We start from the raw sequence: 14,751 nt of genomic DNA on the forward strand, positions 1-14,751 counted from the left end.
AAGGTTGCAGGAACAGCAACTCATATTCCGCTTGGGAACCCTGCAGCCCAATGGTATCAATGTGGATTTCACAAGCTTCAAAATCTCCCCTCCCCCTACCGCATCCCAAAACCAGTCCAGCTCGTCCCTGCCTCCCTAACCTGTTCTTCCTCCCACCTATCCCCTCCTCCCACCTCAAGCCGCACCTCCATCTCCTACCGACTAACTTCATCCCGCCCCCTTGACCTGTCCGTCCTCCCTAGACTGACCTATCCCCTCCCTAACTCCCCACCTACACTCACCTTTACTGGCCCCATCCCCGCCTCTTCGACCTGTTTGTTTCCTCTCCTCTATCCATCTTCTGTCCGCCCCCTACTCTCTCCCTATTTATTTCAGAACCCCCTTCTCTGATGAAGGGTCTAGGCCCGAAACGTCAGCCTCTCTGCTCCTATGATGCTGCTTGGCCTGCTGTGTTCATCCAGCCCTGCACCTTGTGATCTTACTTAATGCTGCCTTTTAGTAGAATGGGACCGATGGTCATTATACTGCAGCACCTTTGCATAGGAAATTAGGGAGTTTGTAGTTTGTTGATCCTAGTTACTTAAAGCGACGGTCTCACGTCAAGACAACTGCTTGATTTACAAGCATTTTAAAAATAATTAGTTTTGGCAAATTGCTGATACCAGGATTATACGGGTGATAATTGTATCATTGACAAATTAGGGTCATCATTAATCGCTGCACATAGCATTTAACTTCTGATAGTAGTTCTGCCACTAAAAACAACTGCAAAGACGGAGTTACATTGTAACATTTGTCAATAAGTAATACCACGGAAATGTACGAACTTTGCAAGATCCATCTCCGATTTAAATGTAATTATAATGTCGAATGCACTCAACAATGAAGCTGAGGCCTCTAATGGATTTACTTCATTGAACCAAACACATTCATAAGTTTATAAGATGTGCAAATTAAGTTAAAGGCGAAATTATTTCTACACAGCATCAGAGAGTCCCTCCCACTTGCGCTCAGCTGCCAACATTCTTGAAAAGTGCCAAATGTGATACTTAATTTGACACCACCTGAGAGAGTCTGCAATAGGCAGACTGAAAAAGATATCCTCTTTAAATAAGCGAGGAAGCCGAAGTTTTGATCTGGCTCTCAGACATTTCATAAAAACCGAAAAAACTGTACATGCTGAGAAAGCTCAGCAGGTCAGGCAACAGAACGGAGGAAGGATCACTGAACTTGAAACGTTAACTCTGATTTCTCTCCACAGACGCTGCCAGACCTGCTGATCTTTTCCCGGCAATTTCTGTCCTTGTCTCGGATATTTCAAATCATTTCAGGATTTATCACTAGCTGCCGTGATGCTACATGCATCTCCTCTTTAATACTTGCACGCACCTTGTTTCGAGAATTCGTTCAGATTTCTGATGTGATTTTCTTCCTCACGAGAGGCCATCTTTGCTCGGGACTGTGAGTGAGTTACTCCGGTCCCGGATTTGAAATGTAAACAGGAAGCGGAGAGATTGCCCGATGCTGGCTCACCTCCAGCTGGACCTCACACTCCCGAAGGAGCTGCAGTCAGGTAATTCTCGAACACGCCTTGGAAACAACGCCACAGGGAACAAAAGGATTGTTTCATTGAAAGGAATCTAGTAGTTCTAGATGGGATTGAAAAAGAAAGTGGTTATAAATTAAGCTTCTGCTTCAAACGTTTGGGTCTGAACCGTCCAATTTTCTTATTTTCTTGGCTTATGATTACATTTAAAAAGGAATTTGAGTGTAATCGCGGTATTGCCAAGTGTGTAAGCTCTAATATGTGTAAAATTACTACAGGGAAATGCATGCGTATAAAAGTCAATTTATGACCTTTCAGCAACCAGTTAGCAAATTCCACACAGTATTTAGAAACCAGTATAATACTGATTTTAAATTTTCCATTAACTTGATTGGGTTCAAAGGGCAGTCTTTTGGGACGTTGTTTCCCCATTTCCACGTTGGAACAGACGCGCAATTGAAGATGTTAAAATAGGAAGTGTGGAATAGACTAGGGGGCCGGTACGTTACACTTGAAGCCTAAAATTGCTCTAAAGGCTGATCTCATACTGTAATTTTAAAACTTAGTTCGAGTTCGGTAGGATAAGTGCGGGGTTAGTTATAGAACCCTGATGATCCTTTACGCGGCGAGAGCTCCACTATATTTGCAGATTAGTGGTAGTGAGATAGCAACCGTGAACCAATTGGAAAACAAAGGCACAACTCCTGGGTTTTGAACTTGTGGTGATAGTTCAAAAGCTGATCGATTCTGTAAAGTGTATCACCACGTAAATATAGAGTCTGGATTCAAATAGCGCCTCACAAATATAAACTTATGAAGTGTAGTGTAATGTCTGAAACGCATTTTGAGTTTTCAAGCAGCACACTGTTTGGAATCACAGAATGACATTGAAAGAACTAGTTCTGGGACGATTACAACTTTATCAGAGGCCTATCTCAATCAATCTCGCGCCTTTTCCTTCGGTCTCGATGTTGAAACGCATTAAATGATTTTCGTAGTACGTCTTCAATTCCCTTTTTAAAAATTACCACTGAATCTGCTGCTGCTGGCTTATCCGGATACTAAAACCACATCCAAACTCTTACTAGAGACAACAAGGTGCAGGGCTGGATGAACACAGCAGGCCAAGCAGCATCATAGGAGCAGAGAGGCTCTGCACCTTGTTGTCTCGGATTCTCCAGTTCCTACTATCTCTGATCCAAACTCTTACTGCCCTGTCTTAACTCGTAGCAAATCCTGCTTGCATGTCACCAGTGTTTCGACTTACTCTCCAGAAAGCTCTGTCTTAATTTTTAAGTAATCCCATCTTTGTTTTCAAATGTCTGTCCATAGCCTTTTCCCCTCATTTGTTTAATTTCATCCAGCTCCAAAATCTTCCAAACTATCCACGCTCATCCAATTCAGGCTACTGGAGCATCCCCAATATTAATCATGTAATTGATGGCTGTGGTTTCAGCTGTCCAGTCCCCAAGATCTGGAATTTCATCCTTAAATCCCACTGCCCTACCTTGTTCTCTTGTAAGGCACCATTTATCTGCCCCTCTCACCCATCTATCCATGTAGCTAGGTATCATACTTTGTATTATAATGACCCTATGAAGTACATGGAAATATTTTACATAAAAGGTGCTATAGTTAAGTTGTTCATATAATACATTGAACCTTTTTAAAATTTGCTGCATAAAAGTTCTCATCACACCCTGGATCATTTGAAAATTATCTTAATGGCTTGTGATTGCCGATTTTCCTGACTGTGTGAACAGCTGGCTTTTACAGCACATTTGATTGCAGTCAATGTCCTTTTATTCCAATCCCACATCACATTGTCTCTTCTACGTTAAGGCATTTCAAGGATTCATCCAACTAGTTCTTAAAATATATCTGAAAGGTTGTTGCATATACCACCTCTTAGTCTAATGTTCCAGCTATCCATCACTCTCTAGCTGGGGGAGAAAATCTCAAACAAAACTCTAAACTTTCTGCTCCTTACTTAAGCAGACATAGTTTATTGAACTCAATGTCAAAGCTTCTCCCTATCTTGTTAATGAAATGCAAAATTCTGAGGGCCAATCAGATCCTCTCGCAGCCTTCACTGCTCCAAAGAAAACTCCAACCTAACTAGTCTCTTCACAACTAAATTGCTCCAGCCCAGGCCCCATCCTGGTGAATCTCTTCTCATTCTGCCTTCTGCAATCACACCCTTCCTATAGCAAAGCATCAAGTTTTCCCACAGTACTCCAGCAATGGCCTCATTAGCATTACATACAACTTCAAATCATAATCTCTTGTATTCTAGGCCTTGACTCAAAGGCAAGTATCTCACATGCCTTCACCACCTTATCCACCTACCTTGCTGCCTTCAATGACTTATGGACTTAAAACCAAGGTCCCTCTGTAGATCCCAGGGTCTCACTATTCAAAATCTACTCTCCTACTTTGTTAGTCCTCTCAAAATGCATTGCCTGACTTCAAAAGGTGAAATGCAGTGGTACTGTTCAGCCCATCTAACCATCCTGTCTATAGTGTCTTGTAGTCTAAAGGCTTTCCTGACTATTTATCTCACCACCAATTTTCATGTCATTGTGACCTTTACAGATCATTATCTCCTGTACTGGCTTTGTCTTTCTATAACAGATCTAGCTTCGGACACCATTTTAGTAAATCTCCTTTGAAATAAAAGCAAAACAAGCAGACTTGCTGAGCTCTTTCAGCACTTAGTTTTCATTTCAAACCTCTTTTGGGCTCCTTCCAAGGCTTGAATATCCTTCATGAATTGTGGTGCCAAGAATAGGCTGCAATCTATTATTCAATGTGGCACTTAAAGATAACCTTCCTTTTGCATTTGCAGCCTCTAAGACCCAGTATTAAATGCAGTAAAGTATTTCCTTACACAAACAATTCTGTATAAAAGGAAACTTTACTTGTGAATGTATTTTCTTAATATAATTGAATAAACTCAGCTAAGAGCATCTGATAGAATTTACATATCAGGTTTTCTTCATCCAAATGGTTTGTGAAATAGTTGCAAGACAAGAATAAAACACTTTAAAACCAATGATTATCAGATGCTGCTAATATTGCTGAATAGGACAGATATCACAAGATGGAACCAACAGACACTGAAAAACTGTTATTCTTAAACAATTATAATACAGCAACTCTGCCAAACAACACCAGCCATCAACTCCAATATTTATAGGTTTGGATGGGATTTTATTTTAACATTTCCAACCAGCTGATAACAATTGGTTGTACAAAAAATTCTTAATTATACATATCACATCTACTCACTGTTTGAACTACTCAGGAAATCATGGGAAACAGACTCAAACCTATGTGTGCAAGTTCTTAATGTTGAACTGTTAATAGCTTTGGCTCCTGGCGAACTATTCAGTAATATAACAATCTAGTTCCAATTTTCACCTACTCTTGGTCTTGATTTGCTTGCAGCTTGAAGACTGAATGAGATGACTGTTGCGGGACTGGGAGTAAATGCCTAATAGTGATGCTTTAGGCCATATTTTTCTCTGACCGTCAATGTTATATGTTTGTTATGAATCAGTGACAGCATATGCATATAATCAATCATGAGTATATCCAAAACATTGTGCATATTAATGCCAAGCTAGATAACAATCCTGTGATAGATACAGAATGAACAGCATTTTGCTTTAAAAGTATTCCTCCTTCTTATAGACATATTTGGGTATTTGACTTTGTTTGTTGTCCTGCAATAATATTATTGATTGAATCCGATCACTGCTAGGACTGGAATTTCCAAATAACTATCTTAATGCAGATGTTATAATGAATCACGAAGGGAGTCAAAGGATATATTGTTACACAGCACAATAACCCTGTGGTTATAGACAAAGTACATTTGATTTTTTTACATCCATTGTTCACAGAGGAAAACAGTTCGTATTTCATTCAACTATTTCAATTGTCTTTTGTACACTGACATATAGTTTACTTGATTGCTTTCCTTAAATTCTTTAAGATTTCTCTTCCATGTTTCTGTGAGGTTGTTGCTCTATTCCGAATAGGTTATTTCTTGAATAACTTTGTACTTTATGAAGGAGTGGAAATAAGTAAAATTGTCTTCAATAATGAAAATCAGAATCACAGAGCACAAAAACTGAAAATGTTGCATCTCTAAAGACACCAGTATGGGACATGGAAACATTTAGTGATTTCAAACAGCGAGAGCACTGATTAAGACAAAAGCAAGCCTCCTTCAACATTCCAGTCAACTGATGTTGGCATGAAATTAAAATTTAGTCAGTACAGAAACATGTTGATGTTCCAAAACAGAATATGATGTGCAGAAGTAACAGTCTTGTTCTACAATAATAAGTCTATTCACTTTTATTTTGTATCTACTGCAAAAAGGATTGCACTGTAGCAAAGTTTGACATTTCCCGATGAGATAAGCATTTAGAAGTCTACTTTATCTTTTTCTAACTTTATTTCATCGCAATAAAAGTTGCACAAATATATGGAATATAACAGCAGTGTACACACCTTCAGGCCTCTACAAACTAACTTTCAAAACAGATGTTTATATCATAATCAGTAATTTGACACTTATAGATGAGACTGAGTATGAAGTTGCTTTGAAAAGAACAATAATGAGGAATAAAAATTAAGTCAAATATTTTCTTGTATAATATACAAAGATCAAAACTCTATCATCTGATCTTCCCACAAAGAACAAAATTAGCATTCCAAAATCTTAAATCTTCATTCTTACAATTTTCTACTTTTGATTGGAGGCGAGTGGAATGGAGCTCCATTCCACATATTTGGGTCTATTTAAATAATCAAGTTAATCACCAGCTTTGGTTCAAAATGATTTGCAATAAAACTATTTTCACCATAAATACAGCTATAAACAAATTAAAATAATTCAATTTAAGTTTAGAAAATAAGAGAAAGGATATAATAAATGCAAATCCATTTGTTTGAATTAGTTTATCCATAATTCACCAAGAAAAATACTTAGAGTCAAGGGCCTTTATCAACATATCTTCCACAGTTAATTATCTTTGAAAAAAAGATGAGTTGCATAGGAAAGTAAAATTTAAATAATTTCTATATTCTTGGTAACAAGTTATGCAAGAAATTGACATTAATTTTCAATATCCTAATAATTTCTTCAAGATAAATTAAGTTTAGGTAGCTGATGCAAATGGTTTCATTATATTCTTGTATATCCATTTCATCTTTTGAGATGAGAATACTTACCATTTTGATCAGTTAAACTGATTGCTCTCATCTTCAATAGATCCAGATAAACTTAATTTTGCTTTATGCATACTCTGGTAGAAATTGTAAACAAATGATTTCAATTGCTGTAAACAGTTTTCTGCAAGTTTTAGCATTCTCAGACTTTTTCAAACAGATTTTATGGACTTCCAATTTAATACTTTGATTTGTATATCTTTCTATTTTTACAATACAAAAACATGAATAATTATAAACAATTGCTGGAGTGTGTTAAGTATAGAATGCTTCAATATGAAATGTATTCTTACGAAGTATGAAAATAAAACTTCCACTGTTTAATTTGGGACTTCACTGATGTTTAGCAGCATCTCTTGGGTAAAATTCTGCCAGTGTACTTTGAGGAATACGTTTCAACATCTCCTTGGGGAATATTCGGAGCAACTGCCAGCCAATATCCAAAGTTTCAAATACGGTCCTGTTTTCATATGGACCTATGCAAAACAAAACAAAATTTCCCCCCTTTATTTGGGCTGTGGTTTGTGTTTCTCAAAAATGAGAAACTTTAAATTCTAATATTTTTAAGTGAGAAAGCACTGAGCGCTTAAAATACCACAAGGCATTAGGTCTTGATGGGATGCAGCCAAGGTTACTGAGGGAAGTGATTGCAATGTCCAATGGGGCTAAAACTTTCCAGTTTTCCTTAGAATCCAGGTTTTGCCAGAGGACGGAAAAATTGCAAACATAACAGCCGTGTTCAAAAGAGTTGCAAAGATAAGTCCAGAAACTACAGAACAGTCAGTTTAACCTTAGTGGTAATATTCACAGACTCGAGAAAGTTTATATCAAAGTTCTTCAGGGATTGGTAATGGTACTGTTGTCCTTCTTGTTATTTTAATGAACCAGATCTTGGACTACAGTGCATAATTTCAAAATTTTCATGTGAATCAATGTGGAAACATTGTGAACTGCAGGTAATGTGGAATTTCAGAAGGACATACATTGGTGGAATGGGTGGACAAGTAGCAAATTAAACCTAATGCAGAGAAATGTAAAATATTTCATTTTGATAGGGAGAATGCAAAGAAACAAGACAAAATGAAAGGCAAAGTTCAAAAGTTCGTCAGGGAGCAGAGATACCCATAAATCACTGAAGCAAGTACAGCAGTTGAGAGCATGATTAATAAAGCACAGAGCATCCTAGACTTTATTAACAGGGCATTGAACATAAAAGCAAGAAAGTTGTTAAACTGATATAAAGCGCTGGCTCTGCCTCAACTGGAGTATCATGTCTTGTTCTGAGCACCACACACTTCAGAAAGACATCAGAAAAGATTAATGAGAATGGTACCAAAATAAGGAACTCCAGTCATGTTAGATTGAAGTTGGGACTATTTTCCCTTAGGTTGAGAAGGGATTTGATAGAAGTATTCAAAATCTTGACGGGTGTGGACAGCATATTAAGAAAATAGCTTCCACTTGTGCAAGATTGAGAAAGGATGGTACGAATTTAAGGGAATTAGTTAAAAAAAGCAATGTGACATGAAATCATTTTCAAGCAACAAGTCATCAGGATCTGGGATGAACTACCCGAGTGTGTGGTGGACACAGGTTCAGTCCAGACATTAAAAGAGGGAATTGGATTGTTATCCAGAAGGGAAGAACATGCAAAGCTACAAAAGGAGAAGGTGGAGAGTAGCACTATAGTTTGTGCTATAACAATTGAGTAATGCAGATCTGGCAAATTCTAGATTTTTAAAACACTTTTAAATAACACTTATGAAGCACTTCTAAATAATAAAACATTCCAAGGTTCTTCACAGAAACATTACAAATCAAAAAATGGTACCACATCATATGGACAGTTATTAGGTCAGATGATCAAAAGTTTTGTCAGAGACAGATTTTAAGGAGAGATTTAAAAGAGGAAATTGAGGCAGAAAATTGGAGAAATGAGAAAAGAAAATCTTCACTCAGCAACTAATGGCACATCCAGCAATGGGGGAAGTAATTAAAATTAGGAATGCCCAAGGAGGCCAGAATCAAAGCAGCGCAGATATTGGAGAGTTGTGGGGCTGAAGATTACAGTAATATGGAGGAACAAGCCCATGGAGAACTGTGAAAACAAGGCTGAGCATTTTAATGTCAAGATAGTGCTTAATTGGAAGCCAAAGGTCAGTGAGCACAGGACTGCTGAATGTAAAAGGAACTTGATGTGTTAAGACATGTTCAAGAGTGTTTTGGGTGAGCTCAAATTTATGAAGGTTACAACGCAAGAGACCAGCCATGAATGCAATGGAATGGTCATATCAAGAGGTAATAGAGGTGTGAATGAGTATTTCAACAGATGAGTCGTGACATGAGCAAAGTCAGATGAGGTTAGAGAGGTAAAAATACGTAGCCTCAGTAAGCCTAAAAATGACTTTCAGGGTCAAATGAGAGCTGACTGGTTTCATCCCAAACTGCGGGCAGGAAGAGGGCGTGAGGTTGTAGCTCAGGAACGGCATTTGGGGCAGGGAACAAAAACAATGGCTTCAGTTTTCCCATTACTTAATTGAAAAAATTAATCTACCCATCCAGCATTGCAGGTCAGAGAAGCAGTCTAATAACTTAGCAAGAATAAGAGTCTAAAGGGACGTACAGCTGGGTGTTATAACCTTCTCTGTGCATGTTGTTGGATGTTGCAGCCAAAGGCAGCATGTAAATAAGAACTAGGAGGGGGCAATGGACAGGGCCTCAGGGACACAAGGGGCAACAGTGCAGGAGCAGGAGAATGCATTGGAAGTGATACAGATAGATAAGCAACAGCAGTCCCAGCAGATGAATGACAGTGGAGAGGCTCTGCAGGAGATTGATCAGGCCAATTGCATCAAAGGCTGCAAACAAGTGGAAAAAGGGGGAGGAAAAGCATGCCTTTGTCAGTCAAATAGGATGTCATTTGAGAGTTTGGCAAGACTGGTCTCGATACTGCAGCAGAGCAGAAACCCAATTGGAAAGATTCAAAGATGCAGGAGAGATGAGTGAGGATTTAGGAAGTGACAGCATGTTAAAAGGATTTGAGGGGAAAGGCAGGTTGGAAACGTGGCAGGAGTTTGTAAGAATGGTGGAAGTAAAAAGGGGGTGAACTTTTAACAATATCAGCTAATATGAGGAGCAAGAAGGGAAGTTGGTGACCAGCGGGTTAGTGGGAATAGGGCTGAGCAACAAAAGACGAGGGTCATGATCAAGGTAAGCTCAGAGCAGGGATCAGAAGAATTTGAAGAGAAACTAAAAATTGCAAGTTTGGAGACTTGAGCAGGGGAAGAATTTTGACTAGGTAAAGTTGAATGATCCAAAATGATCTTACATCAAAGTATGTGATGTAGGGTGTGGTGTGGGTAAAGAGAGCACATGTGTGTGTATAAACATACCTTGTGCAATGAAGTTTTTCTCAAATTTATGCAGAAATTCCAAATATAACAGATCATCAGGTGTGAGAGCTTCCTCACCAACTACAGCTTTCATGGCTTGGACATCTTTGCCAATGGCATAGCAAGCATACTGTGGGGAGAGAACATTTCACAACTTATTCACTAATTTTTAAGTGACATTGGTTGGTTAAGGCATCCAATAAGCAAGTTATTAGAAAATTCAAATCTACATATACATCATTTAGTGAAGAAAAAAGATCAGAGTTAACATTTCAGGGCCTGTAACGTTAGCTGATTTTTTTCCTTCACAGATGCTGCCAGACCTGCTGAGCTTTACCAGCAACTCCTGTTTTTATTCCCGATTTACACATCCACAGTTCTTTCGGTTTTTATACATCATTTAGTATTGTTAAAGCTTCAATATCTCAAAGCACTACATGTCAATGAGATGGCCAATGTAAACAGCTTTTTTGCTCTCGATATCCTAATTTACATCTAATTTAAATTGCACCACCTCAGGCAAATGTCAACCCTCAAAATATGCTTTATCCTCTACTCACTTTGCATTAAAAGGATCAGTCACAATTTGGAGTGTTATGGTGTAGCCTCATTTGCCACAAACTGGGCCAAGACTGATGTTATAATTATCTTTGCTTTGTAAGCTAGAACATAGAAGAAACTTTGATTTCAGACTCAAGTTTCAGAAGTTAAACATGGTGTTAATAACCCATTATCAGGAAACCTGTCAATGAACCACTGTGTAAAATAAAATCAGCACAAGATTTCTTTAACTGCATTAAGTACTATAGAACCTTACAATTCAAATTTAATTCTTCTGCCAAAGTAACAAGATGAAGGTATTTTCAGTTATAGGATACATCTCAATTTTAACTTGAATTCAGGCATTTATTTGAAAATTTTAAAACCTTACCAACTGATTAGAGACTTCAGGATGATCTTTCCGTGTCATACCTTCCCCTATTGCTGACTTCATTAATCGTGATAGAGATGGTAAAACATTAATAGGTGGATAAATCTGTAACATAGCAATTGAAAGATTGTAAATGCATTTCTTCTCATACGAATAGTTATATAAATGATTCCTGCATTGGATAACTAGTGGTATTTATATCTCCAGTTGTAGTATTTTTAAGGGGACAAATATTTTGTGGGATTGTAAAATCGCAACAAGTTGAATCAAAGGAAGCCAGCTAACAAATGAATGTTAAATAGAGCTTTGAGATAGCTGATGCAGCCTCTATGCAACCCAGTTTGGCCTACAAACACACCCCAAGTCAAATACAAACGAAAGCAGTGATGCACAAGGGTGAAAAATGTCTTTACTTTTCAGTTTGTTCACACCTTACAATAGCCTGATCTTGAACAGTAAAAGACATTGAAAAACATTAGGATTTGGCTGTGCAAAATTAATTGTTTTTAGTTTCCACTTTGGACAATGCATTACAACAGCCATGTCATCAATACAGTCAAATACGTTTTTTTTCCCTGCGCGCTATAGTGCAAAATCCTGGTCCACTTCTACAGCCTTTGCAGCTTCAGATAGGGTAGGAAGGAGGTGGGAAGGATGAGCATTCAGCTGGCAAGGGTCTTTGGCTTCCTTGGTCAAGAACATACTGCATCTGACTGCCTCATCCATTAGTTCCATTGTGTAGTGCATTGGTGTTGTCCAGCTTAGCACACGTTTTCCTGGTTGTCTCCACTGGAATTTCCATGCTTGCCTTCTCCAGCTAAGCGAAAAGCAGCTAGAGATTCTGTTCCACTTCTTTCTCAAGTGTCTTATGTCATTGTAGCCTGTTTTGAACACAGCATGACATAAACATGTGACTTTCCGTCACCATCTTTCATATCATCTTTATCACTAACAGGGCTTCCAGAGCAGTTGGGTTGTGTACCTGGCCTCTATGACTTGAGAGATCAGCTGAGGTCAGTAATTAGGCTTTTGGTTCCTAATCATCCCCAATCCATTCATCATGATGTTAGGAGGAAAGAACATCAGCTTGACACTCGAGGCCAGCAATGTCAAGGTACAAAGGACAGTGGTTTGTAATGATGACAATCATCATTTTTTTCTGCTTATACATTTTGTCCACTTTCCTGACTGACCTCAAAAACAGTAGAGGTTATCGAGACAGTTTTGTTACCTTCATACTGTGTGGCTAGTGGCTTGACATTCAAAGTATTGTTGCTTCTTGGCTTTGCTATCACAAGTGGCAGCAGCCTTTCAATGCAATTCATTGCAATGACACATTCCTTGCTTCACTTTCCACCATTAATATTTAATGATAAATCGTGTAAAGAGCAATCTAGTAAAAGACACTAAGTCTGGTTTCATTTTCAATAAAGTCTCTTGGTGCACTCTCATTCAGGGTCTGGCTGAGGCAATGTTGCAAGCAACTGCCTGTCATTGCTGACTTGACTGCTATAACCCCAACACATGGGAAGATGCTGTATCCAGTTTTTGAATCAGTCCAGCCATGCACTGCAGGTGAACTTCTCATGCGCCAGCCTTTTTGCCAGAGCTATTCCTATTTTATGCTGGTGTGTACTGAAGGGAAGAATGTTCTTCGCTTGACCTGCCTTGGCAGATACTGACAAGCATGCTTATCCTATTCCATGCTGAACAGGATGTGTGCTTGTCAAACTGTTCCAAGATATTCACCTTGTACTTTAGAATAGTTGACAAAATTTGATGGTAGAATCTCCGGTTCCTTCGTGATGTCCATTTATCGCTTTGTAGCAGTTTTCCACTTGCTGCATCAATTTCATTTTGTCTTTTTTTTAAAAAAAAAAGAAAACTTTGACCATTCACCTACAATCCATCCCAGCCTCTCCAACTCTTCCTCTAACCTCATTAATAGACCCTTCTATTTTTTCTTCATCTTCTGCTTCTCGACTTTCCCCTTAAATGCACTGATATTTTGTCTCACCTACCCCCTGGGGTAGGGAGTTCCAATTACTAACCACTCAAGTTTTTTTTTAATCCCCATGTGTTCTTTATTAAATTTTTTAGTGCACATCTTTAAGGCCCTTAGTTCTGATCTCACCCACAGCCACATCAACACATTCATAGCTTTAAAACCTTTGTTGTTTCATCCTTTTCTCTTTTTTTTTTAAGAAAAAAGCCTCCAACGTGTTCAGTTTTTCAAATGAATTAACTTGTCAGTTCTGGTATTATTCTAGTATTGTTTTGATCAGTGTTTTCATGACCTTTCCATTATACCCATGCCAGATAAGTTGAAAATCTCCAAGAGATTTTTGTACCTTAGGAAATAAATATTACTTTATTTTTAATTTACTCATGGGACGTGGGCATCACTGGCTGGGCCAGCATTTATTGCCCGTCCCTAGTTGCCCTTTAGAGGGTAGTGGTGAGCTGCCTTCTTGAACCTCTGTAGTCCATCAGCTGTAGGTAGGCCCACATGCTGTTAAAGCTGGAATTCCAGGATTCTGACCCAGCAACAATGAAGTCAGGATTGGGGGGTGGGCGGGGCTTGGTAAGGAACTTGCAGGTTGGATATTGTCCAGGTCTTGTTGCCTGTGGTCATGGATTGTTTCAGTATCTGAGAAGTCACAAATTGTGCTGAACACTGCAGTCATCAGCAAACATCTCACTTCTCACCTATGGAGGAAAACAGCTGAAGATGGTTGAGCTACGTTGCTACTTTAGCTCACCAAAAACCAATTTGCACAAAGCAAAAGTCACAAGGTTTAATTAGCTTATTTGTAGAAACATTTTGGAATAAGTGCAAGCTCAATTGTGCATCTGAAATAATTTCTTGGAGTTGTTTAAATCCATATAAAGCCATAAACACAGGAGGCTTCTAAATTTATGGATCCACTGATTAGACACCATTAAATCAAATTTCAAACTTACACATTACTTGTAAACCCTCTTCTTAAAAGGTACCTTTCAACTTATTTCTATGCATCCTACCTGTCTATTGTGTAACTGGCGGTCAACATAGACCTGCCCTTCAGTGATGTATCCAGTTAAGTCAGGAATCGGGTGAGTGATATCTACAAAACAAAAATAATTTTAAATCGCAAATCAGAATTAATGCATGCTTCCAATCAATTTGTAGTAAGATGTATCTTTCATTTGGTGAAGTGGAAAGGTTCAGATTTTACCATGGCAATGACAGCAAATTGCTAGTATTTATCATAATTACTCTACTGAAACCAAGAACCTAAGGATTCTGATTACATGCAATTAAAATGGAAATCCATCAGCTGGTGATAGTGACATTGCAATTCTCCAGAGGGTTTGCTCAGACAGTCTGAGATCTACAGCAGAGAAAAAGGCCCTTTGCTCCATCATGTCTGCACTGGTCAAAAACAACACCCAAATATTCTAAGCCCATTTTCCCAAGACCTGGCACATAGGTTTCAAGCCTTAGCATCAAGGACACATCTAAATGCTTCTTAAATGTTATGAGGGTTACTGCTTCTATCACCCTTACAGGCTCCAGATTTCCACCACCCTCTGGGTGAAAGGTTTCTCCTCATATCTCCTCTAAACTGTGTGCCCCTTGCTTTAAATTGCCCTTG

The 14,751-nt window shown here is 38.5% G+C and overlaps 2 protein-coding genes across 2 annotated transcripts in view; both read right to left on the bottom strand.

The window, feature by feature from the left end:
• Positions 1–1,562, bottom strand: part of shtn1 (shootin 1) — an 83,142-nt gene extending 81,580 nt beyond the window's left edge. The window contains exon 1 of the mRNA XM_048608937.1: positions 1,390–1,562. Within this exon, the coding sequence (XP_048464894.1) occupies positions 1,390–1,447 (58 nt within the window). The 5' untranslated portion in view covers positions 1,448–1,562. The remainder of the gene's footprint in view (positions 1–1,389) is intronic.
• A 3,176-nt stretch (positions 1,563–4,738) lies between these two features.
• LOC109930845 (V-type proton ATPase subunit B) overlaps positions 4,739–14,751 on the bottom strand; it is a 34,942-nt gene continuing 24,929 nt past the window's right edge. Inside the window, exons 7-10 of the mRNA XM_020530249.2 lie at positions 14,138–14,220; positions 11,114–11,218; positions 10,183–10,312; positions 4,739–7,266 (exon numbers count right to left, since the gene is read on the bottom strand). Coding sequence (XP_020385838.2) covers positions 7,124–7,266; positions 10,183–10,312; positions 11,114–11,218; positions 14,138–14,220 — 461 coding nt within the window. The 3' untranslated portion in view covers positions 4,739–7,123. The remainder of the gene's footprint in view (positions 7,267–10,182; positions 10,313–11,113; positions 11,219–14,137; positions 14,221–14,751) is intronic.

Source organism: Rhincodon typus, chromosome 20 (genome assembly GCF_021869965.1).
Source record: "Rhincodon typus isolate 14 chromosome 20, sRhiTyp1.1, whole genome shotgun sequence".
Classification (NCBI taxonomy): Eukaryota; Metazoa; Chordata; class Chondrichthyes; order Orectolobiformes; family Rhincodontidae; genus Rhincodon; species Rhincodon typus.